Here is a 26251-nt window from a genome sequence, read left to right on the forward strand (position 1 = left end):
TAATGTACTTATGAAACCATTAATTTGCTTTCCCACAGTTTCTAATGCTTTGTTTTGTTTTAAAGTTGATGAATTTCTGTGCTTTCAAGAAGACTTTTTTCCATTTAAATATTCTTAGGGTTTTCTTTTGCTTTTTTTCAAAAGAGGTTGCTGGCATATATGAAAAATTTAATTCCAATTTAAAGGGTTGTGCTTTTTGGGGGGCGAGGGGGAAGAGGGTTGGCCTGGGAACTTCTTTGTTTTTCAAAAATAGTTCATGAATTTCTCAGAAACAGAAGAGCTGGCAGACATAAATAACACAGGGACTCTGGTGGACCTTGGAACTGGAAGCAGTGCATGGATAGAATGTATGCCAATCCAGACAGCCTCCTTTTCTTGCACTCTCCCAGCCATTCTTCCCTAACTTAAGTAGTTTTCCTAGTTCTTCCAGACAGGAGTCCCTTGTCTCCAAAGTGGTCCCTTGTCTGTCACTTCTCACTATGGCCACCTTCATCTATTCCAAGCAGACTTCATATAATTTTGTTGGTTACAGGCAGGCCAAGCAATGTATGATACCTATAGTATATCGTGTTCTTAGTTTTTTTTTTCTTGAAATTGTGCTTGTTTCGGTACTTATGCAAAAACTTGTTACTATCTAGCTTTTTGCTGTCCCCCTATTCCCTCCCCCTGCCAAAAAGCCAGTTATACTCTACTCGTATAACACAGCAAGATCAATTCTGGATTTTATGGGTCAAGCATTATGAGAAAACTTTTGAAAGGCAGATAAAAGGAAAGTGTTTGAACTCCCATATCTTCAAAATGCCTTGTGTAATTTGTTTGAAACTTACCAGAAAAAGTTGAAGTTTCAAGTAGATGGATCTAGTTTTGGGTGGATTGAAAGTTGGTTTTAAAATGAAATTAGCTTCAACCTTAGCTTAAAAAGAGCCTAGCACCTCTCAGTAGTATGGACTTTACAATAAAGTTGCATATTTGACATTCTCCTTAGCACAATTCTGTGGAGAACTAGGGATCATGTTGTTTGTTGTTATGATGATACAATCTGAGTTTTTGGTATGAATCTCCAAAGTTACAATGAAATGAGATCCATGTGTATTATCTAAGGCCTACAAAGTATTTTTTTTTTTCTTTTTTTTTTCTTCTTGTTCTGGAGGAGACAAGGGGAGGGAAGGAGCAAGATGGAAGGAAAATTTAACACAAAGCCAAAGTATATTTTAAAATACAGCCACCAAAAAAGGGAGTTTAGAATTAAAACTGTTACAGGCCCATTTAATTAGGTCATTACAACAAAGCCTGTTTTGAGGTTCATAACAGTGTTATCTTGCTTATGTACAGCAACAGGGAGTCATACTGTGCTCACAGATTTAGCTCAGTTTCAAGTTTTCTCTCAGCACAATGCTGTGATTCAATTTTCAGACACTGGATGGATACTCTTAATTTAAAAACAACAGTTTCCATTAGTTAAGAAATTCATAGATTTTTCAGGGTTTTTTTTAAAGCTTACTTTTACAAACTTTTGGCCAAATTCAGACTGACAGTATCTCACTAAATTTCTTATGAGCGTGGACATTTTGTGACTTGGCAAGGTGGCATTGCATTATGAGAATTTCAGAAAGGCTGTCCTTATCAAGTCTCATTTAAATCAGAAGGGAAAAGATGGCAAAAGCAAAAACATTTTGCAAGCAACAATTTGTAACTCTTGACAACTTCAATGATACTTAAATATCTTTTTCTAATCCCAATATCTAATTGTGGTGGTAGATGCTAAACATCTATGTTTGAATGTTTGGTTATTTTTATAAATTCATGGTTTTTCAGGATTGTAATTATGATGTCACCCTCTTCTCAGTCAAACCAATATAGACTTCTGCTTAAAGTCTCTCAAATGCAACTTGTTTAATAATAAGTAATCCCTACAGCTAATGGGTACTTCTGAATTCTAATGTCACTAATTATAATGCAGGTTGAGCATTGGCAAAAAGATTTTACACATTTTAGTGATGCATGACCTTCTTCTGCATAGAAATAATGCATCACAGGAAAACTGAGTGATGAGCTAGAGATATTTGCCATGGGTGACTTAGTCTGAGGTCATATAACCACAAGACTGCACTGACTATTAAATACCATATTAGACATAGTGATGAAATATTTTAAAGAGCTCTCTAAAGGTACACATCCATAACAATGCTTATGAGCATTATATAATTACATTCATAAAATGAAATTGTAATAAGAGTTTGTATTGATTGTCATCAACTACCTACCAGTGGAAAATGCCTGCTGTTTTTGCAGTATAAATCTATGAATAGTTGAGTTTTGTCTCGAACTCTGAATATGAATATAAATTCTGGTTATTTTCAGTTCAGCAGTTTAGTAAATAAAGCAACATATTTGTGGATGACCAAATGTCTGGAGAGTAGTTGAACCAAGTGATAATAGCCAATTAACAAAATGAATTCCAAGTACTGATTCAAAACATTGTGGGGAAGGTGGTGGTAAGCAAGAGTGTATCTTTAGGGTGTGTTACAACTTCTCTAAAGATTCCAGCTCCTGGAGGTATATGCTGGCTGTTGCTGGTGCAGATCCTGGCAGAGTGCACCAGTGGTGAAAAGTCCACCAAGTTGCAACTCTTGGAATACTGGGATGGGGCTGAAGAGGGCCAGCACAATTATAAAAGGTGAGAGGTACTTGCTGGGGAAGGCAACTAAGGAAGGCTGCTAATTCAGCACATCTCCACTGTAAGCTCCAAGGAGGCTTCTAAGGAAACCTTTAACTAGGGGTGTCCCTTACTTTACAGACTCTGCTATTATCTGATCATTTACCTCAGATTTAGTCATCTTGAAGTCCGCACTGAAAGAAAATAAAACTCTTCTGGATCTTTTAATACCCTTTCCCCACAAGTAGGCAGACTTAAGTGTGTTCTGGTGGAGCAATCGCTTTAGCTGTGCTTGACACCTCGATACATAAATAAAATTTCAAAGAATACCTGTTTTTAAGGGCGGATCTACCTTGTATTCCTGTGCTTGACGACACCAAACTTCAGACAGGGGCCCAGTTTTCTTCCGGTCTTCTTGGAACATCCGGATTCCTTCTCTGTTTGAATAGGGTTCTTTTCAGTGTGTTCAAACACACTGCATTAATATACCATGTTCCAGCCAGAATCCACTCTATCACACCTCCTTTAAGACAGGGATTTTCAAAAGATCCTAGAGGCTTTACTCATTCATTAGAAATATTAGCTACAAAAAGGGCAGAAGGTTTATCTTGTGCTATTCAATGCTAATAAAATAATAGTAATGACTGAAAGTAGCCTTTGTTTTTCATACTGCTGCTTACAACAGACTGATAGCATTGAACATGGCTGAAAACTTGTCTTCTCAAATCTAATACTAAGCTGATCACAAAACTATATGGATGCAAAGGGATTTTCCAGTTGGTTTCATGAACCACATCCCTGATGGTTGTCAGTGCAAGAGGTTAAAAAATCCTCTGAGTCAAAGTCTAGTTTGAAATGGGCCTGATAATGCAACTCTTTGGAAAAATATTGTTGGACACAGAATATCATTTACTTTCCAAACAAGTTTTAATCTGCAGTTAATTCCAGTAAAAGAATGTGATATCTGTTAGCTTGGCTTCAGAGAACCCATTTTTAAATTCTTGGAAGCAATCACTAATTGGCACAATTTCTTGCAGCAGTTGCCAAGATCCTTGGAGAATCACTACTTTTACTTAGAGAAATCCATGTGAAATAGCAGAACAATTCAGTATAGTCAAGTTGCTATGAAGTAAATGTTGAAATTGTTCTAATGATATATTTTTTATATACCTGTTCTATTCCTTCAGCAGAAACAATAGTTTATTAATACATATTTCCAGTGTAGTCTGATTTCAGGAAGAATCTGACAAATAACTGCTCCAGTTCAAGAAAGCACTTATAACATAAGTCCATTTTGTTAATCATGTGCTGAAGTGCTCTCCTTAATAGGAATGCTTTCCTGAATCAGGAGCAAAGAAGGTTTTGGTGAAGAAGCTGCCTGTGAAGCAACAGATTATGAAGCCCGGGAAAGGCAGCTATTAAGACCTCTTGTGGGTATAGCAAAAGTTGACATCCTCCTTAGCCACGTTGTCTGATGTTCCATTTTTGGTCTGAACCTTGATAAGTTTGATCTTCATTGTTTTGGGCTTTTTTTTTTTGTTTTTGTCTCTGAGTTTATCTGGTTCTTGTGGGTTTTCTTCCCTGGGATTAGTGTGAAGAAAAGGAGCGGAAGTGAATAAACATAGTTTCATTTTGGCTGAAGGTTTGTTGGCTGCTACAGCTTGCATTCTCCAGCTCTGAAAAGTAGCAAATAGTAAGGTTTGAGGCTGAAATTTTAAATAAGACAAATCACTACTCCCTGTTTACCATCAGGGGAATCTTTACTGTAGTTTTCTTATGGATGGACCCTGGCTGTGGTTTTAAGAAAGAAAGGGGAGGAAGGGGAGAAAATATGTAGTGCTGTAAACTTTCATTTCAAAGCTGAGCATAATTAGTGCTCTTTGGCATTGAACTAAATGCTGTATTGATTACTGGACTCCTTATCTTTCTCTTCATCTGGGCATTATTAATAACAATATAAATGAATCAAAATTGAATAGGCTTGGGCAATGTGTGAAATTCTTCTTAGCATGCATTGTCTGGTGCATATAAACCTAGGTCTTGAGTCAGCAAAGCACTTAAGTATGTGCCAGCCCAATTTAGCAAAGCACTTACATGTGTATAATTTTAAGAAACATGCTCATGTTCTTAAAGATCAACATGTGCTTAAATGCTTTGCTGAATTGAAACCTAAAGTAGAGATTTTCCAAATCAAAAATAAATTGTGTAAGATTGATTGACAGAGATTAGGATCAATTATATTGTGATCACTTGCTTCTATGCATATATGATTAAGTTCTTTCTGTCTTGTGTCTGCTTCACTAAGAATGAGACAGTTATGTTACAGATTTTATGATCATATAGACAATTTCTTTCCAATAATTTTTTCTATATCCATGTTGTAAAATGGTAAATCATTTTGATTTCCTAACCTCGTAGTTGTTGTTCACCTCACCAGGGATGGGACCCCTGGACCTCCACCAAGATTCACAGGATACAGTTCCAGCAATAGAGATATGGCCAGACCAGAACCTTTTATCCAGCTTCCTTCCTTGCCTCTAAAAGTTGGTGGTTCAGGTGACACAAAATCTGAGTCCAAACTACACCTGCCTTTGGTTATATGAAACCAAAACTCTACTAATGATGTTTGCAAAACAAAAACCTAGCCTAGCTTTCTTAAATGGCAGAACATTCCAGCTAGTTTAGAGACTGCCATTACATTGTCTTGCTTATCTACAGTTGTTCATTGGCCCTTCTCACAGATGCTTCCCTCATTTCCGTAAGAGTTTTTATATACATTCAAAGAAATAACTCCAGTTTCTTACCAAGGTTACTAGTTATAGGACAATCACATCTATTACCATTGAGAACACAAGCCTAATTCATGCAGGCTTTTACAGATTCCATGACACACAGAACAGAAGAGATAAATATATGTTACAGATGGGACTGATTTACCAAGTTTGAATCCAAATTCAAACTTTCCCTATAGTTGAGGGTGATTGGATGCAAGGTTTTGGTTCAGTCCACTAAAAGGCTAACATTCTGTCACAAAGTGTGGATCTGGACTAACCTTTCAATGTAGAGGAAGGTTCAGATCCAGAGTTTTGGTCTGAGTCATCTCTAAGTTACTTAATATTAAAATATAGAGTACTGGAAGAAACCTTCTGATTTTTCTAACAAACAGGGATCTGTTCTATGTTATTAATTCAGTACAGGTTCCATACAAATGCACTCTAATTTTCTGAGCAATTTTCTTGTACTTGTATTATTGCTGAGTTAATGTATTACTGTTCTATATGTAGAAAGAATGTGATTAATAATAATTTGGTAGAGTTGTTAAAATAATTTTAATATTTAAAAGGTGATTGCTTTCCTAACAAACAGTTTCTATTAAAATGTTGTTAATGAATTTTCTGTTCCTTCAGAAGCAATGTGAGCTAAGAAAATTTTAGGATGCAATCTTAGCTATTACAAGAAAATTACAAGCACTTGAATGAGTAAGAAATGTTTATTAAATAATTACATTTTCTTCTAAAAATGGACAAGACCACCACAAGCAACCTTAGGCCAGGTGGACTCTAGCTGAAAGTATATGGGCTCTGAATGTTCTATGTTTTTTCAGAAAAACAACCTAGAAGACACAGAAAGAACCAATTGCAAGTTAAGGTAAGATGAAAACACTAGTTATTCTAAGTGTTGTTTCAATGTTTCTGGTACCATGTAATGGTTAGTTGATTTGTATCGGGGATAACCTATTGGCAGCTGCTCTGTAGCTAAGAAATTATTCTTAATCAAGGGATTACTGGTGATCTGCTCAGCATGAGTGTCATAAAAATCAGGCTGTGAAGTCAGTTTTTCTGTCTCTGGCCCAGTGAATATTTATACATACAAAGTGGAGCAACTGCAACAGGAGAGAGTGAGTGAAATTTACCCAAGAATAGTGAATAGCCTGGTGGTTATGGCACTTACCTGGGATTTGGGTGTGACATGCCCTCGTGTGCAATCTGGACTGTTGGATCATTATGCCCCCTTAATTCTCCATTCTGGTGTGCACTAGGCTCTACTTTGCTGTGTGAGCTGCCACTCACCCCAACCTCTAGCATTCAAGTTACTCCTAGACATATACCAGAGTGCTATCCCTAGCCACTCTTGAATTACATATAGGGCGACCTCCACATCCCTGATCCCAGCCTTCTACCCAAGAAATTACTGCTGAGGGAATTCTGCACCAAAACATGAAAAATTCTGCATATGGTATTTTAAAATGTTATTTGCAAATAATTGTGGAGGCCCCAGCATGGCATTGGAGAGCACAGCCACTGGCTTCACAGAGGAGGGAGATCGCTGTGCAGTTCCCTCTCCCACTCTGGGATGTGGACTCAGCATTGAGGCTGCACCAATCCTGACACAGCGCAGGGCCTGGGCCTGCCCTGGAAACACCCCAGAGCCCTGTCCCTCTGTGCCAGGTGTACTAGGTAAGGGCAGGCAGGCCCAGAAATGCAGGATCAAAGTGTGGAGGGGCTTAGTGTGTGTGTCGGGGCTGGTGTGGGTTGAGAGATTTCTGTGTGGGGCAATCTGGGTATGGGCAGCTCAGTGGGGGATCTGCGTGTTAGGGGGGGATCCAGTTGCACAAGGGCTCTTTTTGTGGGGGCGGGGTTCTGGATGCAATGGTAATGGGACTTTTCAGGGAGTCCAGGTGAAGGTGGGGATCCAGGTGCAGGTGGCTCGTTGGGTTGGTCCAAGTTCAGAGGGAGTGGGGTTCTGGGTGTGTGTGTGTGGGGGGTGAGGATTGGTGGGAAGGTCTGGATATGAGGGGCTCTGGATACACAGGGGTGGCTGGATGCCAGAGCAGCTCCCTGAATAGTGATCCCTCCCCCTGCAGCTAAGGAGCGATGGGTGCAGGTTGCGCAGGGTGTGTGTGTGTGGGGCGGGGAGTCTGCAGAGCTTTCTACAACCAGGGGAGAAATCTGGGGGTGGGTCCGACCTGGCCTCAGATGCCAGGCAGAGGAAGAGGAAGTCCCGTCCTCCCCAGCCCTGCTGGGACTAGCAGGGGCGGCTGTATGTTTTTTGCCACCCGAAGCACAGCAGTCAGGCAGCCTTCGGCGGCGTTTCTGCGGGAGGTCCACGGTCATACAGATTCGGTGGAGGTTCTGCGGGTGATCTGTCAGTCCCACTGCCGAATTGCTGCCGAAGCCGCAGGACCAGTGGCCCTCCCGCAGAAATGCCGCCGAAGGCTTCCTGACTGCCACCCTCACAGCGACTGGCAGGCTGTCCCCCATAGCTTGCCGCCTCAGGCCCACGCTTGCTGTGCTGGTGCCTGGAGCCGCCACTGGGGACTAGCAGCTAAGCCTAGCACAAGGTAGGAGCCACCAGCCCCACAGTGATTTACCTCTCTGCCGGCTGCCCTGGGCACCCAAAACATATTGCTGGGGAGGGTCGTATGACCACTCTTCTGGCTTCCCTTTGCTTCCCTGCAGAAAAATGACTGTCTGATGGGAAACAAAGAAATCTGCAGGGCACATAAATTATGCGCATTTGCAGTGGCGCAGAATTCCCCCAGGAGTAAGAAATGTACCATCTTGTAGTGTTCAATAAGTAATTGAACAGTACAAGTTCATAAGGTCCATCAGTTTGACAAAGAAATTGATCATGCACCAGTTCCAGTTAGCCTGAGTAGATTCCCCAAACACTTTAGCAAAAAACACAGTGGTTTAAATTAAATATAAAACAGACTTTAGAAAGATAGATTTTAAGTGATTAAGTGACTTGGCATAGACGATTAGAATTGGTTACAAAAGGAAAGAAAATATAAAATTGCAAGCTAATTCCTGAACTTTAGCATGCTTATAATTCTAAAAGCAGAAGGATTTCTTTCGCCCAAAACATCGTAGCAGTTCTTGCTAGCTGGAACACCTAGTTAGGACCAACCCTGCTATAGTGTCAATGGAGTTTCTTTGCCTCCCCAGGGATCTTCCTTCCTTGTGTAGAGATGGAGGAGAAGAGGCAGGAGAAGTGATGTCACTTCCCCTCATTTATACTTTTCTACAGGTGCTAGAAAAATCCATGCTGTGTCAGGGAGTTAGACAGCTCCCATGGCCTATGTGAACTTCCCATTGTCCTCCACATGAACAGCAAATTCTTGCTCATACCTTTTGTCCGTGTGAGGCACGGCATGTAAGGCCTCTGGTTTACAGTTTCTTTGCCCTCTCTGAGGGGTTAGTCACAGTATATTTCAGTGACAAACATATAGCAGACTCTCATAACTCCATATATAATGATGACACACATTTTGACAGAACAAAGATGCTCAACAGACTGTAACTTTCCAAATGATACCTCAGAAGGTATACTTTGTACAAAACATATCATTATATCGCAGTGGTGATTATGAAGGTTTTAGGTGCTATTTTGAGATACAGTGCATCACAGTGGGAGACCAGGAATCAAGTCCGTACTCCAAATTAAGTCCTGCTCTGCCTGAATGTGGGTGTCCAAATCCAGGGGAAGTGCCCTAACCACCAGCTATTAGCTATTCTGGAGTGTGTGGGGATCTCTCTTGTTTTTTATGACAAATATTGAAAGGTCTCAGCATCATCCTGAAGTGGTATGGGGAAAATATTTGAAAAATTTTGGGAAGAGAAATGCTTTTATGACTAATATACTGACTGGTGATTTAGCCACTGAAAAATCATTGTAAATGTTACTTCTTCCAGATGTGTTTAAAAATCCATTGATGCACTATAATGGATGCCAAACTTATTATCCACGATAATGAAAAACAATGGAAGATCTCGTGTGGATCAGGGCTTCTCAGATTATTTCCCAGAGTGCTTTGGAAAACCTGACATAATAAAGTATTCCTCTTAATATGCAAGTGCTTACTATGCCTAATAAACTGCATTAGTTAGGAAATGGATTTGAGTGAACTAGGAATACGAGGTCTTAGAAAAAGCAATTAAAGAGAGGACAAACCAACATCTCTCAAAAGCTATGGAAATGCTAATGGAGCATTGAGCAGAAACAAAATATCATTTGGTAGACAATAGGAGAAAAAATTCAAAGGACATTACTTCCAATAACAGAGCATAGTGCCTCATGGTAGTCTTTCAATTGGTTTTGATCATTTTTATGTAAATAAATAATTCTTTGTTCATTGAGACTGTATCATCCAACTAATATTTTTGTAATGCGTAGGCTGTGTTTAGTAGGAGACAGTGGGAGTGTTCTTCTAAGGTTCTCCTTTAGCTCAGTGATATCCTTATTGTCATCTCTCCTTGCCCACCCAAAGATTCAGTGAGATCTTTCCATGTCTCAGACACAAATACAGCTACTTTGTGTGTACTTTGAGAGTACATTGGTGCTGCAAACTCATACCATTTCATGTCAGTCAGTCAGGCCTGTGTAAGAATGTACATGTGGCCCCAGAAATCTAGACTTCCAGATTTGTAGTTCTACCCAAGAGTGGGCACATACAGGAGCAATTCTTGATGAGGAATCTATAGATCAATTTTGATAGGCCAACACTGAGTATGTCTGTTTATATTATTAGCAATCCAAAATTATATGCTTAATAATTATTAATGATTTAACAGGTTGCGATATAGTAAGAACTGGGCTGAACCTTTTCCCCTCTTCACAACAAAACTAGAGCTAAATTTCTTTGAAAGTTTTTAAAAAAGAAACAAAAAAACGAAACAACCCCCCCCCAGAAAGGCATCATATCAGTGGTGTCCACACCTACTCCAGTCAAAATCTTCATCAGGAGAAATCTTGTGGCCAGCTCCTTGAAGATGACTCAGTTGATAAGTACCAGTGGGTCTTAGGGTACATCTATACTACCCGCCGGATCGGCGGGTAGTAATCGATCTATCGGGGATCAATTTATCACATCTCGTCTAGATGCAATAAATCGATCCGCGAATCGACACCCATACTCTACCTCAGCAGGAGGAGTAAGCAGCCTTGATGGGGAAGCCGCAGGTAAGTCGAACTAAGAAAGATTACTAGCTGTTCATGTAGCTGAAGTTGCATATCTTAGATCGATTACCACCCCGCCCCCAGTGTAGAGCAGCCCTCAGTAATCTTTCCAGTGGGCAACAGTGAATAATAATGTCAAATGTGACGGTGCCCTAAAGCTGTCCCACAAGTATGCCATCAGGTTGTAAAATTACAGCTGATCTTAAAGAGCAGGGGGTATGATGAGAATTGTAGACTAATTACAGCTGCACTGCCCCGGACAGCTGAACATAGAAGCTGCCGCCGTGGAAACACGTGTGCTTGCCCTAACGGCACACAGACTGTCCCCGTTGTCTGCGGCGGCAATTCAGCGTGCTGCTTGGGGGCAAACACACATGGACTGCCACCCCTTGCAGATTGCCACCCCAAGCCCCTGCTTGGAATGCTGGTGCCTGGAGCTGGCCCTGTGTGAAAGGACTATTGGGTCTGATTGACACCTATCTGCTGCACTGGAGATGAGGAGTCAGCTATTCAACTGGCACTTGGTGGTACCCACTACTCCAGGTGGGAAGCTGGCTATCTACTATACCAAACACTTTACAGAAGAGACCTGTCACAGAGGGCTCAGTGGTACCCCAGTTCCAGGTGACACCCCAGGGGGAACCCATAACAAGTGCATCCATAAAAAAGAAATTACAATGGTAACACCATTATAAAGATCAATTAATCACCATGAAAGGGAAATATACCTATTTCAGCTTCTGTGTTATACAGCTATCTCTGAGATGAAACTAGGGTTAATTACTGTTCACCTAGTTTCATGCCAGTCTATGTGTAACTTATTATATAATGCATTCATGTAGTGTCTGGGATAGGTTCCACAGTGCAAACCCATTGAGAAGAAATACTTCATAGACTCATAGACTCTAGGACTGGAAGGGACCTCGAGAGGTCATCGAGTCCAGTCCCCTGCCCTCATGGCAGGACCAAATACTGTCTAGACCATCCCTGATAGACATTTATCTAACCTACTCTTAAATATCTCCAGCGATGGAGATTCCACAACTTCCCTAGGCAATCTATTCCAGTGTTTAACTACCCTGACAGTTAGGAACTTTTTCCTAATGTCCAACCTAAATCTCCCTTGCTGCAGTTTAAGTCCATTGCTTCTTGTTCTACCATTGGAGGCCAAGGTGAACAAGTTTTCTCCCTCCTCCTGATGACACCCTTTTAGATACCTGAAAACTGCTATCAGGTCCCCTCTCAGTCTTCTCTTTTCCAAACTAAACAAACCCAATTCCTTCAGCCTTCCTTCATAGGTCATGTTCTCAAGACCTTTAATCATTCTTGTTGCTCTTCTCTGGACCCTCTCCAATTTCTCCACATCTTTCTTGAAATGCGGTGCCCAGAACTGGACACAATACTCCAGTTGAGGCCTAACCAGCGCAGAGTAAAGCGGAAGAATGACTTCTCGTGTCTTGTTTACAACACACCTGTTAATGCATCCCAGAATCATGTTTGCTTTTTTTGCAACAGTATCAGACTGTTCACTCATATTAAGCTTGTGGTCCACTATGACCCCTAGATCTCTTTCTGCCATACTCCTTCCTAGACAGTCTCTTCCCATTCTGTATGTGTGAAACTGATTGTTCCTTCCTAAGTGGAACACTTTGCATTTATCTTTATTGAACTTCATCCTGTTTACCTCAGACCATTTCTCCAATTTGTCCAGATCATTTTGAATTTTTACCCTGTCCTCCAGAGCAGTTGCAATCCCTCCCAGTTTGGTATCGTCCGCAAACTTAATAAGCGTACTTTCTATGCCAACATCTAAATCGTTGATGAAGATATTGAACAGAACCGGTCCCAAAACAGACCCCTGCGGAACCCCACTTGTTATACCTTTCCAGCAGGATTGGGAGCCATTAACAACTACTCCCTGAGTACGGTTATCCAGCCAGTTATGCACCCACCTTATAGTAGCCCCATCTAAATTGTACTTTCCTAGCTTATCTATAAGAATATCATGCGAAACTGTATCAAATGCCTTACTAAAGTCTAGGTATATCACATCCACCGCTTCTCCCTTATCCACAAGGCTCGTTATCCTATCAAAGAACGCTATCAGATTAGTTTGACACGATTTGTTCTTTACAAATCCATGCTGGCTATTCCCTATCACCTTACCACCTTCCAAGTGTTTGCAGATGATTTCTTTGATTACCTGCTCCATTATCTTCCCTGGCACAGAAGTTAAACTAACTGGTCTGTAGTTTCCTGGGTTGTTTTTATTTCCCTTTTTATAGATGGGCACTATATTTGCCCCCTTCCAGTCTTCTGGAATCTCCCCTGTCTCCCATGATTTCCCAAAGATAATAGCTAGAGGCTCAGATACCTCCTCTATTAACTCCTTGAGTATTCTAGGATGATTTCATCAGGCCCTGGTGACTTGCAGGCATCTAACTTTTCTAAGTGATTTTTTACTTGCTCTTTCCTTATTTTCTCTTCTAAACCTACCCTCTTCCCGTAAGCATTCACTATACTAGACATTCCTTCAGACTTCTCAGTGAAGACCAAAACAAAGAAGTCATTGAGCATCTCTGCCATTTCCAAGTCTCCCATTACTGTTACCCCCTCCTCATTGAGCAGTGGGCCTACCCTGTCCTTAGTCTTCCTCTTGCTTCTAATGTATTGATAAAAAGTCTTCTTGTTTCCCTTTATTCCCATAGCTAGTTTGAGTTCATTTTGTGCCTTTGCTTTTCTAATCTTGCCTCTGCATTCCTGTGTTATTTGCCTATATTCATCCTTCGTGATCTGACCTAGTTTCCATTTTTTATATGACGCCTTTTTATTTTGTAGGTCACGCAAGATCTCAAGGGTAAGCCAAGGTGGTCTTTTGCCACATTTTCTATCTTTCCTAACCATCGGAATAACTTGCTTTTGGGCCCTTAATAGCGTCCCTTTGAAAAACTGCCAACTTTCCTCAGTTGTTTTTCCCCTCAGTCTTAATTCCCATGGGACCTTGCCTATCAGCTCTCTGAGCTTACCAAAATCCGCCTTCCTGAAATCCATTGTCTCTATTCTGCTGTACTCCTTTCTACCCTTCCTTAGAATTGCAAATTCTATGATTTCATGATCACTTTCACCCAAGCTTCCTTCTACTTTTAAATTCTCAACAAGTTCCTCCCTATTGGTTAAAATCAAGTCTAGAACAGCTTCCCCCCTAGTAGCTTTTTCAACTTTCTGAAATAAAAAGTTGTCTGCAATGCAGTCCAGGAACTTATTGGATAGTCTGTGCCCCGCAGTGTTATTTTCCCAACATATATCTGGATAGTTGAAGTCCCCCATCACCACCAAATCTTGGGCTTTGGATGATTTTGTTAGTTGTTTGAAAAAAGCCTCATCCACCTCTTCCGCCTGATTAGGTGGCCTGTAGTAGACTCCCAGCACAACATCACCTGTGTTTTTTACCCCTTTTAGCCTAACCCAGAGACTCTCTACCCTTCCGTCTCCTATGTCCATCTCCACCTCAGTCCAAGTGTGTACATTTTTAATATATAAGGCAACACCTCCTCCCTTTTTCCCCTGTCTATCCTTCCTGAGCAAACTATACCCATCCACACCAACATTCCAGTCGTGTGTATTATCCCACCAAGTTTCAGTAATGCCAATAATGTCATAGTTGTATTTATTTATTAGCACTTCCAGTTCTTCCTGCTTATTACCCATACTTCTTGCATTTGTATAAAGGCATCTAAGATACTGGTTTGATGCTTCATGAGAAAGGTATAGCTTTCTTTTTTATATTCTTGATAGAATGTCTTCTATTTTTGGTAGTCACTGTTACCCTGGTGGTCTTCTCCAATGAAATAAAGTTGATGTATTTGGCTGGAAAATAAGATTAGCAAAACAATATTTTCATTTTTGTAAATCTGAAGATGAGTCAGACTGCCAGTTAAACAGTTAATGATTTCTGTTATTTTAACTTTATATAGCAGGAGAATGTTTTTCATTAAGCCACTATAATGTAATGCCCTTTAAAAGTGCTTCCATATACCAATTACCTGATTCTGTTTTATTCCAATGTGACTTAACTTGACTGTATGTACAAATGCCATCAATTTAGGAATCTGATTTACAAAAACGTGTTTGATAAATGTCTACTAGCATGCCTAGCTGGACAACTTCAGCTGCTTTAATTAAAATTGTATACTCAGGACAAAATCAATCAAGTGGTGGTTGTTTTGTTTTTTGTTTTTGAGGGATGGAATACTCATGCACAAGTTCTACAGCACTTCTAGATGTGCTGCAGTGTTTTCAGAGATAATTCACTGGAGCGGTTTCATTTCATAGGCACTAGATTGTCAATTTTTACTTGCTTACAGATAAATATGAGCTGACTGGATTAGCTGCGCTGTCAGTTAAATTCAAAAGTGTTTGGGGGAGGATGCGTGAAATAGTGCAGCCGGTGTTTTTTGGAGTGAGAAGGTGTTATGGTTGTAAAACAGCACAAAAATGGTGAATAAAATGTGTTTGTTACTTCCTCTGCATCCACCATGCTTCCTGAACAGCCACCACTACTCCGTGAATATGCTGTCCTCGCTCTGACCATTTCCAGTACTCTACCAGGTTACAGCTCCAAAAAGTATCCAACAATCCTGCCTTTTTCATGGCATCTGATGAACCAGACAACCATTTCTCCAAAACCTCAGATGGCACAAAGCATTTCTTTACTTATCACAGCTCATATTGGGAGGAACTGTCCAAGGAATAGAAAGCAGACATAAGAAATCAGATTCCAGACATCTAACAACTATAGATTGCACAAGGACTAGACACAGGCTGAAAGCAACATGAATTAAAGTTAATGATGATGAATGCAAAATCTGCCACTTAACAAACAATACACAACCTCATGAGTAATGAAGCTAAATGACACCATGAACCCTGTGCTATCCCACCTCATTCAACCAGAAATAGATATCCTGTCTGAGTTTGTGATGGGTCAAGAAGACAGGCAGAGCTGCATTCATCTTTTCTGCAAACATCAAATCCAAGAGAGGTGCCTCAGGGAAGACAACTTTATTCAAATTAATTCATCTAAAAATAGAAATGAGCTAAAGCTAACAGATTTTGTTTTATTATTATTTATGGACCTCCACAGACTAAAGGATTCAAAAGGGTTCACTGATATCTTGCCAGCAATGGTGGTGAAATACCCTAGACATATTGTCCTGGGAGAATTCAAAATGCATATCTACAAGGCTGCAGATGCAAAATTTATCTCCACACTTACATCCCTAGGAATTTCACAGATTATTGCTGGTTCAGTCACAAAGCCTGTCACAATCTGGACCTGATCTTCACAACCCAACCACTGGTTTGGACAGACCATAACTTCATTGAGGCAGCGATCAGAGATCATGCACTCCTAGGCAACAAGAAAAACCAATGACCCTGATTCGACCGTGAAGACTCATGGAGGCCAAAATACATTCCAAAGCCTGCAAAAGGAAAACAGAATTTCGCCTACAGCATGAGGAGTTGAGGACCTGATAAATCATTATGATTGACTGCTATCCTCCACCAGTAACATGGCAGGCCCCAAATGGCCCCTTCCTCCCTATTACCCAGACAGATCTCCTTGGTTTTCTGACACCCTGAACCTGATGAAAAGAAAGGGGAAGAAACTGATGGTGGAAAAACAAAGGATGGTACAGACAGGATGAAATATAACAAATTCCTCCAACCCTAGGCCAAAGCCATATTACAGGCCAAGAGAACATTCTCATCAGTCACAGTTGAAGCTTACAAATAACACTTCAAGAAGCTATTCAGTCTTGAGTACCTACATCAAAACCAAGCACCAAGTGCTGCAAAGTATTAGAACTTCTTTTCACAGAAAACATTCTAGAAGTTTTCTCAAACAGCATGGATCTACTCTGCCTGTACCCACCAACTAACCAACATTTCACCTGGATTCCTGGAGTTCAGTATATTCACTCATCAAGAAGTTATGGACATCTTAAAAGAATCATGACCCAAGACTTGTGAATATGATTCATACCTTGCCTGTCTTATGAAAGAGAGTCCTAAACTCTTGACTGAAATAGCCCATGTCTCACTCAGAGGGAGAATCTTCCTTTCCTCCTTCGAACATACAATAGTTCAACAATCAGCACTGAAGAAACTCATCTGGTTCTAGCCAGCTACCACCCAGAGTCAAACTTCCCATTCCAGAGCAAGCTCCTAGATAAGCTAGCCAAAGGCTAACTACAAGCTCATCTAATTGAAGCTAGACCAGGCACAATCTGGATTCAGACTAGGACCTAGAACTGAAACCACCTTTAATGTCACTGATGGATGATCTCCTCCAATCAATGGATAGAGTGCAGACCTCTAATCTCCCTGTCCTGGACCTCTTTGCAGCATTTGCTGCTGTCAACCATGAGAATCGATATAGCTGCCCAGGAAGGTGGTCCAGGTACTGCAGCTACCTAAAAGGGGTGTGGGTGGGGAAGGGCAATCAAATCTCCACTGCTACAAAGTGGTGAGCTAGGTGCTGTTGCTGCACAGGAGGCATGTGTGGAAGTGGGTGTTGAGAAGACACTTGTGCTGCCTCAGGAGAGAGACATTGCTGAGTAACCCATTAACTATCAGCAGACTTCTTGTAACACAACAGCATCTCAAGCTAGCCGAGAGGAGCAACTATTCCAGACAGTCCAGAGTGAAGTTTTGCTTTGTTTTGTAAGCCATCTCTGCAGTGAAGAGGCTTAATAATTGACTTTCTAAATGTCAGTGTTAATCACAGCTTTCGTTTTGAAGTCCCAAAACTAGGGCCTTTATAGGCCACAAATGTTATCCCTTGCTATATTGCTGAACTTTCCCCCCCTGTTTTCTTCTCATACTCTCCCATGTACCCTTTCCTCTTGCTTTCTTTCCTTCCCTATTTCCCCTATCTTCCTTCCGCCTTTGATTTTAAAATTTTGTTAGGTTGCTATTCTGCCGAGTCACTCTTTCTATGAACAGCATTTCCTCTCTGTGACTGACCAAGTGCTGCTTTTACAGCAGACTGGAAACTCTAGGGAGTATCGAGAGCAACTCCTGTAAGCAAATTTCAGAACAGGCCTAGTACATACTGGAGGCTGCAGGGCCACAGTTCCCGTCTCTCCCCCAGACACACTCTTATAACTATGGAGACCAAGCTGGCAAAATTAAAAAAGGGCAAATATATAATGTATGGTTCTTATTTAACTAATGTCTGCAACAATCTTTCATTGGTCACTTCCTAGTGTGCACGTTTTGCATCTTGTCAACTGCTGCCATCATTGCTTTGATGTCACCAGTCTGCTCTCTCAGCATTTGAAAAAAAAACACTTGGCAATTGTCACTCCTTTGGTTTCTGAGATACTAGCAACCCTCTACACCTACAATAGGAGTTAGCCATGGTAACTATAGGGCCAATCTGTGGTAACAGTTGGTAAAAGTGGACATTTTAAATGGTTCGCTAATGCTGGACATCATATTTTTCAGTTCATGTTTTAAACTGAGATTTTCTCTCTGCTTTCAGGGTAAACGCTGAGGGTTTTAAGAGCTGTGATAGCAGTGTCGGATTAAGTGCCATGTCTTTTCTGTAATGCCTTTGGTTCAACACTAAGTGCACTTTTCAGCATTGGTAGCATTTCTTTTACGCAGAAAATGTTAGAAACAGAAAATCAGGTTTGAATAATTTCTTGATAATGTGAGATTACTATTACAAGTAATTTGGAAATCTGATTTATCCTTCCCACCACCAATACCCTCTGTTACTGATTTTAGTCTGGGATTTTCAAAGAAAAAGCCTTGTCTACACATATGCTTGCACCAGCTTAGTTAAAGAAGGCAAACCCCTCCAGGGACACTTGTAGTTTGATTTAGAGTAGCTTACTTTGGTTTATCTTCAACTTGTTTCTAATAGATTTATACTGAGCTGAAATAAACCTTGCTAAACTGAAATAAATGTCCAAACAGTTTTTTGCACTGATTTAATTAAAGCAGTTTTAAATTGCTCCATATATTAAATTGTTGAAAGTTTTGTGTGTTAATTCTCAAAGGCCTTGCCAAGTGTCCAATTTTCAGTGGGAGTTTAAATCTCTCATAGCCCTTTGAAAAACCAAGCCTTAATTGTTTTAGCTGTCCAGATTTACATTTTTTCTATGTATGCTAGTCCACCAAATGTTCAAAGGACACAAGTCAGGCAAGTTTGAGGCCTATGTATGTTGACTTATAGATCTGAACACATGTAAAAACTAGTCCAGCAGAATTAGGTGGCAATGAAGGGGATAGCATTAATTGTTTAATTGTGCAAAATTTCTAGGTTTCATGTCTCAATTTCAGGGTAAAAATGGAATCTTTCAAGAAAGTCACAAAATGAAAATTGATAAGCTCCCAATCTTTTATTTGTTGTCACTGAATATGGTAATGCCATCCTCTGAGAATCTTTATCAGCTATCCTTATAAAAATGTAGGTCAGTTAGTTCATTTTTGGTTTTGGGGTGTGAGAGAGCAGAAGGGTACAGGTCTATTCCAACAAATTCTGTTGTACAAGTATTTTCCTCCACTCTCCTTGAAAAGTAGATAGTAAAATTTGCAAATTGATTTAGTCTAAAATTTCACCATGGCTGCAGGTTAACACAACTTTCTTTGCAGAAAGCATGGCAAAATGTTAGGATGAGGAAAATGGGATTTCCTAGAATTTGTCAGGGCAAGGTTTTACCATAATTGCAGATCTCCATGTAATCAGTGGTATCTCCAAAAGCAAAAATAACATTTTTAGGAGGTTGAGTCATATCAGCTGTGTAGGTGAGATTGAAAGAATAGAATAACACGAACTATTATTTCCCTACTGGTTTTAGTGTAAATATACTATGTTTTCATAAGTACTTCAGGTTCTGCAGGTGGAGACAGAGACTAATCTAAATTTAAACTTGTACTGTAGATCACCTTGAGCTGCAAAATTCAGAACTTTCCCAAAATCAGGAGGGAATTGGACTTCTCTAGTTTGCATAGCACATTTTACAGCATAGCACCCACATTCAGGCCTGGTCTAAACAGGCACCATTCTATCGACTGCAGTGGAATATAGGAACTACCATGTAGGATCAGGCCATCTAGACTGTTATGTTGACTCTGACAGTGTTGAGTACTAGATACTTCAGTGGAAGGTGTTTTAAAGAAACATCCCACCATTTACTGATTGTCTTATGGTGCTGAGTATTATTCTAACTAGTGTAATTGCAGATTACATTCTTATTTAGAAATATATTATAAATGGAAATCGAGCCTGTTTGTGCCAAGGCTGCATTTGGTCCTTAGGTATCTGCGTAGTAAGTGGTATGCTGCTAATACTGTGTATGAGCCATTTGAATTTCCTTCATGAGGGCCCACCATATAATGTGTTCTCAATAAACCAGTTAAATTTATTCTGCATATCAAATCTTATTTCTGCATCTAGGTGTCCAAATAGTGTTAATGTTTGTGGGTTTTTCTTCTTTTATCTTTCAGCTTTGAGCTAAAAAATTCAAAGCTATTTGTGAATTATAGTAATTTTGAAGAAATCTAATTCCATCCGATTCTGACAAAAGGAGGAATTTAGGGGAATTGACAGCTCTATTTGTTAAACACAAAAGCTGGTTTCCAACCAGCTCTACTAGATAGTAGTGGGCTCAGAATTTAAAATTATGTAAAAGCGCTCAGAATAAACTGCTAGAAGGAAGTGGTAAAAATATTCAAGTTCAATCTTATACCAGGAGTATTATCCAAAGTGTACTCTGATCTATTGGAAGTATCATTACTTTAAACTTGCTGCATGATTTATTTATTTATTTAGGCAGGGACTTTCAAAGAAATCTAAGGGAGTTGGCACCCTACTTTATTTGAATTGCAGTGGAAGCTGGACACGTGATACCCGCACTCCTTTGAAAATTGCAGCAATGTTTATTTGCACTTGACATTCATTTCATATGCTAGAGCTGGGCAAATGATGGGTTTTTCGGTTCACTGGCAATTCTGAAAAATATGTTGGGTTGAACAAAACCTTCTTCTTTAGCACAATTAAAAAGTTTTGTTTCTATTTCTGCCACTTTTAAACATTTTTTGAAAGAATGTTTCAAATAGAATTAAAAAAAATTTAAATGAAAAGTCATTTTGAATCAAAAAATCAAAATGTTTCTTTAGAAACTATGAAAACAAAATGTTTTGATTTTGTCAGAATTTTTTTTGGCGGGGGGTGGGAGGGAGGAAGGAGTTGTCCAAGCAATTTGGCAAAACTGACAGAAATTTACAGAATGTTGTGATGTAGCTAATGCTACATTTTTCACTGAAGAATGTAATGAGGAAATTTTGCCCAGCTCTAACTAACTCCTAATATTCTAAAAGAAATTAAAAACAAAATAAAACTGAAACCAAACCTCTCAGAGGCTTCAGACCCAAGTCTAGGCTCCCTGGATAGCATTATATCCATTAAACAGCAGAGATACATAATGCAACCTCTAGTAATAACTCCCTTAGACTTCCCAAGCCAGTCTCCCTCATTTCTGACTCTCTCTCTCCTATTTCTCCAGAAAAAGCCTAAAAATAGGAATAATTCTGCAGTCTCTCCTAAAGGCACCCAAACCAGCTCTGGTGAACTGGGGCAGGAAGCAGATTTCAAAGTTTATAATGTTCTGCTACCAGTCCCTCCTGTGTATACCAGGAGAGGGCTGATAGCTCAAATGCCTTAGAATCATTGCACAAGGAAACTGGCAGACACTCAGGCAGTCAGGAACCCAACTATTAATAGTTCTATTGGTTAAAAACAATTCCTTCAACTACACCTGGAAATGAGTTGGCAGCTGGTACAGGTTACAGAACATGAGTTTAATATGCTCTCAGCAGCAAACATCTGAGCAGGCCACCCTCATTCTGAGCCAGCTGCAATTTTGAATTGATTTAAGGTGTAGAGTGCATTGCATAAATAACTAATTTTGAATATACAGACTTTACCAATCAGTGTGGCTGTAGCATACTAAGAATATATACTAAATATACTTTTAATTACTTACGTAGGAGCATTTTCCCTCAGCATAGTTACTGTTTTGTAACACACAATCTGCTTGAGAGGCATGGGAATTTTCAGCTAATTGAGCATTCTAATTGTTATAAAATGTGTAGATATTTTATAAAGCACGGTGGTATGTAAATGAGACCATGTTTTAAACATATGCAAAATGTATAACTAATTTTTAATAGCATATATTTTAAGAATGTTATTTTCAGGCCAGATCCTGGTCCAGTTTAAGGTATCTCATTGGAAGGGAGCATAGCATGCTTAGTTAACTACTTCTAGTGGAGTAAATTTAGTGTAGCTGAACGTAGACCCCTTCCCATCACCTCACACTTCCTAGTATGGGGTGTGGCTGGTGGAGGGTAGCTAGGCTGCAATGAAGCTGTGCTCCAGTGGTCTCCTGTTCCTGGAATGGCCCCAGGGCTTCAATGTGAAAACTCTTATGAGCAAGCGAGTCACAGTCTGTGCCTTTGAGACTCAGTGCTGACTTTTGATTGTTGGAGTCAGACAACAAAACATTGCAGCAAGTGCAATTTACCCTGACCATCAGCTCTCTGCTAGGTTCAACCATTTAATATTTTCTAAGTCAAACGGAACCAGCAGAAAGTGGCATTTCATAAAATCAGCACTGCCAATTTGGAGTGGTTTCTATGAGTGAACAAAACTCTTGAACTATGCAAAACATATTTTGCATAGTTTGATGCTTGTGTGTACAACATACCTTTCTCTTGTCTGTACATAATTTAAGTATTCTCAGAAATATTGCAGTCATGTATTGCCCCCTGGAATTCCACTGGTATCCTGCAGATGTACTTTAGGGATTGTCATCTGCAGAAAACAGCAAATTGGTGCGAAAGTTCATAACACTCAAAAATGGCATTCATGATCTGTGGTACTCTATTCATATGACAACAGCGCTGTAGAGAAGTAACAGGAACTATCAGGAGGATTGGAAACTGACCGGCGATGAGGCATAACACAAGTGGTGTGATACTTCCCATTATTTCTAGTATAGTGTAACTTCATTATAAAATGGGCTAAAATCTGCTTTGTGATACCTGTTGTTATACAAGCCAAAGAGTCAATGGGCTTACTCATATCACAATAATATTACTAAGAAGAATAAGGGGCATAGTGTCACATGGGGTACACTCTTGGGATTCCTTTTCATTTACATTGGTAGAAACCCAGGTGGTTGCAGACATGATGTTTTTGGTCTGCAGAAAAAGCACCCTTTATTATCAAATTAATATCCTCATACACACTGCTCACATGCCATGGTTCTTACCATAAGGGAAGGAGCTGGTAAAACAAAAAATCCTGATTTTTGGAGACTTTTTGTGTTTTTGGTGTATGTTAAGTTATTTGAAACTCTGTAAAAATACCATAGATATAGCAAACAGAAAAGGGCTTTAGGCTGTAATATTTATATAACTACCGTGACAAAGTTCCTCCTTTACCTTGGTGAGTCCTGCGCTTATTGGCAGATTTGCTCACTTCAGTGATCCTCCCCTCTGGTTGAACCAACAGTCTGGGTCAACTTCTCCTGTGTCTGATCAGGAGTTGCAAGGTTTTGGGGGAACCTGGGCCCGCCCTCTACTCTGGGTTCCAGCCCAGGGCCCTGTGGATTGCAGCTGTCTATAGTGCCTCCTGTAACAGCTGCATGACAGCTACAACTCCCTGGGCTAATTCCCCATGGCCTTCTCCAAACACCTTCTTTATCCTCACCACAGGACCTTCCTCCTGGGTCTGATAATGCTTGATTGTCTGATAATTCCTCAATCCTCCAATAGCACACCCTCTCAGTCTCAGCTGCTTGCACCTCTTGCTCCCAGCTCCTCACACGCGCTTCCTCTCCTCTGGCTCCTCCTCACCTGACTGGAGTGAGCTCCTTTTTAAACCCAGGTGCCCTGATCAGCCTGCCTTGATTGGCTGCAGGTGTTCTAATCAATGTAGCTATCTCCACTGCCTTCTGGAAAGATCTTAATTGGCCTCAGGTGCCTTGATTAACCTGGAGCAACTGCCATTTGGTTACCACAGTACTAGGGATTTGTTTAGCCTGGGGCTAACATACCTGTTCCTCAGTACTTTACTGTAGCCATCTGGCCTTGCCCCATCACACTACCTATTACTACTGAGCAGAATGGGTAGTGTGTCAACGTTTTTATCGAGTTGCCAAGGTTTCTCCTGTTTGAGTGGGGGGCAGGACAGATGAACTGTTTATAGTAGGAAAGATTGTGACTATTTTCCATTCTTGGTAATTTAAACTAAGATGGCTGATTGTGTCAAGTTGCCTTGCGATGGCAATCTGCAGAGCCGTAAGATTTGTCAGTATTAATCAGTATCCTTAAATACAATGGATTTGATTTCCCCACCTACACTCAAAGATTGTGTTGAATTGTTCATTTTTGGATCAAAAACCAAGACTTTTGATTCAGAAAAGTGTTTTGGTCCAGGGATTTGTGGTTAGAGGTGACCAGAGGGAGAGACTATAGCTGGTGTTTAGGGCACTGGCCTGTGAGAGACCAAGGTTCAAATCCTTACACTGAGTCAGAGCAGAGTTTTTCACCCCCCATCACACTGCAAGTTGGTCTGTCTCTCTCTCATCATTTTTAACTAGAAAGCCCATGACCCAAAAAACCTTCTCAGTGAAAACTTCACCAAAACTGATATGTCTCCGTGAAACGTTTTGGCTTTGATGAAATTTCATTCAGTTAAAAATGTTCCAACCAGCTCTTGCAAATACCACAATTGACAGCTAATTTTAAAGGTGGTTGTGATTTTTTTTCTATATGTCCAGTGTCAGAACCATATTATTGGGTTACTTACTGTAAAGCCATAAGGCACCATTCACTGCATATTTAGGCTTTATACATATCATATGGTACATTAAGTGTGAATGGTTTTGCCACTTTACATTAAGGGTAAAATGAATAATACTATGGTTTGGAAAAATACACACTAATAAGAATTTCAAAAAATCATACTGAAGTAGAAAAATCACCTGTAAGGAAAAATAATAAGCAATGATTGGAAAAAAGATTGATCTGGTCTGTTACATTATATTGCAGACTGAACAAGATATATTACCTACTCATTCACAGAATCATAGAATCCATAGGACTGGAAGAGACCTCGAGAGGTCATTTAGTCCAGTCCCCTGCACTCAAGGCTGGACTAAGTATGATCTAGACCATCCCTGACAGGTGTTTGTCTAACATGCACTTAATAATCTCCAATGATGGAGATTCTACAATCTCCGCAGGCAATTTATTCCAGTGCTTAACCACCCTGACAGGAAGTTTTTCCTAATGTCCAACCTAAACATCTCTTGCTCCAATTTAAGCTCATTGTTTCTTGTCCAATCCTCAGAAGAACAATTTTTCTCCCTCCTCCTTGTATTAACCTTATATATATTTGAAAACTGTTATGTCCCCCTTCTGTCTTTTTTTATTCCAGACTAAGCAAACCCATTTTTTTCAATCTTCCCTCATAGGTCATTTTTTCTAGGCTTTTAATGATTTTTGTTGCTCTTTTCTGGACTTTCTCCAGTTTGTCCACATCTTTCTTGAAATGTTGTGCCCAGAACTGGACACACTATTCCAGTTGAGGCCTAATCAGCACAGAGTAGAGTGGAAGAATTACTTCTTATCCTGCTAATACATTCCAGAATGATGTTTGTTTGTTTTTTTTTGCAACAGTGTTACACTGTTGATTCATATTTAGCTTGTGGTCCACTATGACCCCCAGATCCCTTTCTGCAGTACTCCTTCCTAGGCAGTCATTTCCCATTTTGTATGTGTGCAATTGATTGTTCCTTCCTAAGTGGAGTACTTCGCATTTGTCCTCACTGAATTTCATCGTATTTCCTTTAGACCATTTCTCTAGTTTGTCCAGATCATTCTGAATTTTAATCCTATCCTCCAAAGCACTTGCAACCCCTCCCAGTTTGGTGTCATCCACAAACTTTATAAGTGTACTCTCTATGCCATTATCTAAATCATTGTTGAAGATATTGAACAGAACTGGATGCAGGACATATTCCCCTGCAGGACCCCACTTGACATGCGTTTCCAGCATAATTGTGAACCACTGATAACTACTCTCTGGGAATGACAGGTTTCAGAGTAGCAGCCATGTTAGTCTGTATCTGCAAAAAGAACAGGAGTACTTGTGGCACCTTAGAGACTAACAAATTTATTTCAGCATAAGCTTTTGTGGGCTACAGCATCCGAAGAAGTGAGCTGTAGCCCATGAAAGCTTATGCTGAAAAAATTTGTTAGTCTCTAAGGTGCTACAAGTACTACTGTTCTTTTTTCTCTGGGAATGGTTTTCCAACCAGTTATGCACCCACTTTTATAATAGTTCCATCTAGGTTGCATTTCCCTAGTTTGTTTATGAGAAGGTCATGTGAGACATTATCAAAAGCTTTACTAAAGTCAAGATATACCGTGTCTACTTCTTTTCTCCCTATCCACAGGGCTTGTTACACTGTCAAAGAAAGCTATTAGGTTGGTTTGACATGATTTGTTCTTTACAAATCCATGCTGACTCTTACTTATCATGTTATTATC

General features: G+C 40.1%; 1 protein-coding gene across 9 annotated transcripts in view; it reads left to right on the forward strand.

Annotated features, from left to right (window-relative positions):
- FAM13C (family with sequence similarity 13 member C) overlaps positions 1 to 26251 on the forward strand; it is a 243760-nt gene that overhangs the window by 53039 nt on the left and 164470 nt on the right. For 8 of the 9 annotated variants that reach the window (XM_030569828.1, XM_030569822.1, XM_030569823.1 and 5 more), the window contains one exon: positions 6261 to 6304. In XM_030569828.1, the coding sequence (XP_030425688.1) occupies positions 6261 to 6304 (44 nt within the window). Of the gene's footprint in view, positions 1 to 4029; positions 4087 to 6260; positions 6305 to 26251 lie in introns of those variants that run through there. The other variant, XM_030569831.1, reaches the window with a different exon arrangement.

Source organism: Gopherus evgoodei, chromosome 7, assembly GCF_007399415.2.
Source record: "Gopherus evgoodei ecotype Sinaloan lineage chromosome 7, rGopEvg1_v1.p, whole genome shotgun sequence".
Lineage (NCBI taxonomy): Eukaryota > Metazoa > Chordata > Testudines > Testudinidae > Gopherus > Gopherus evgoodei.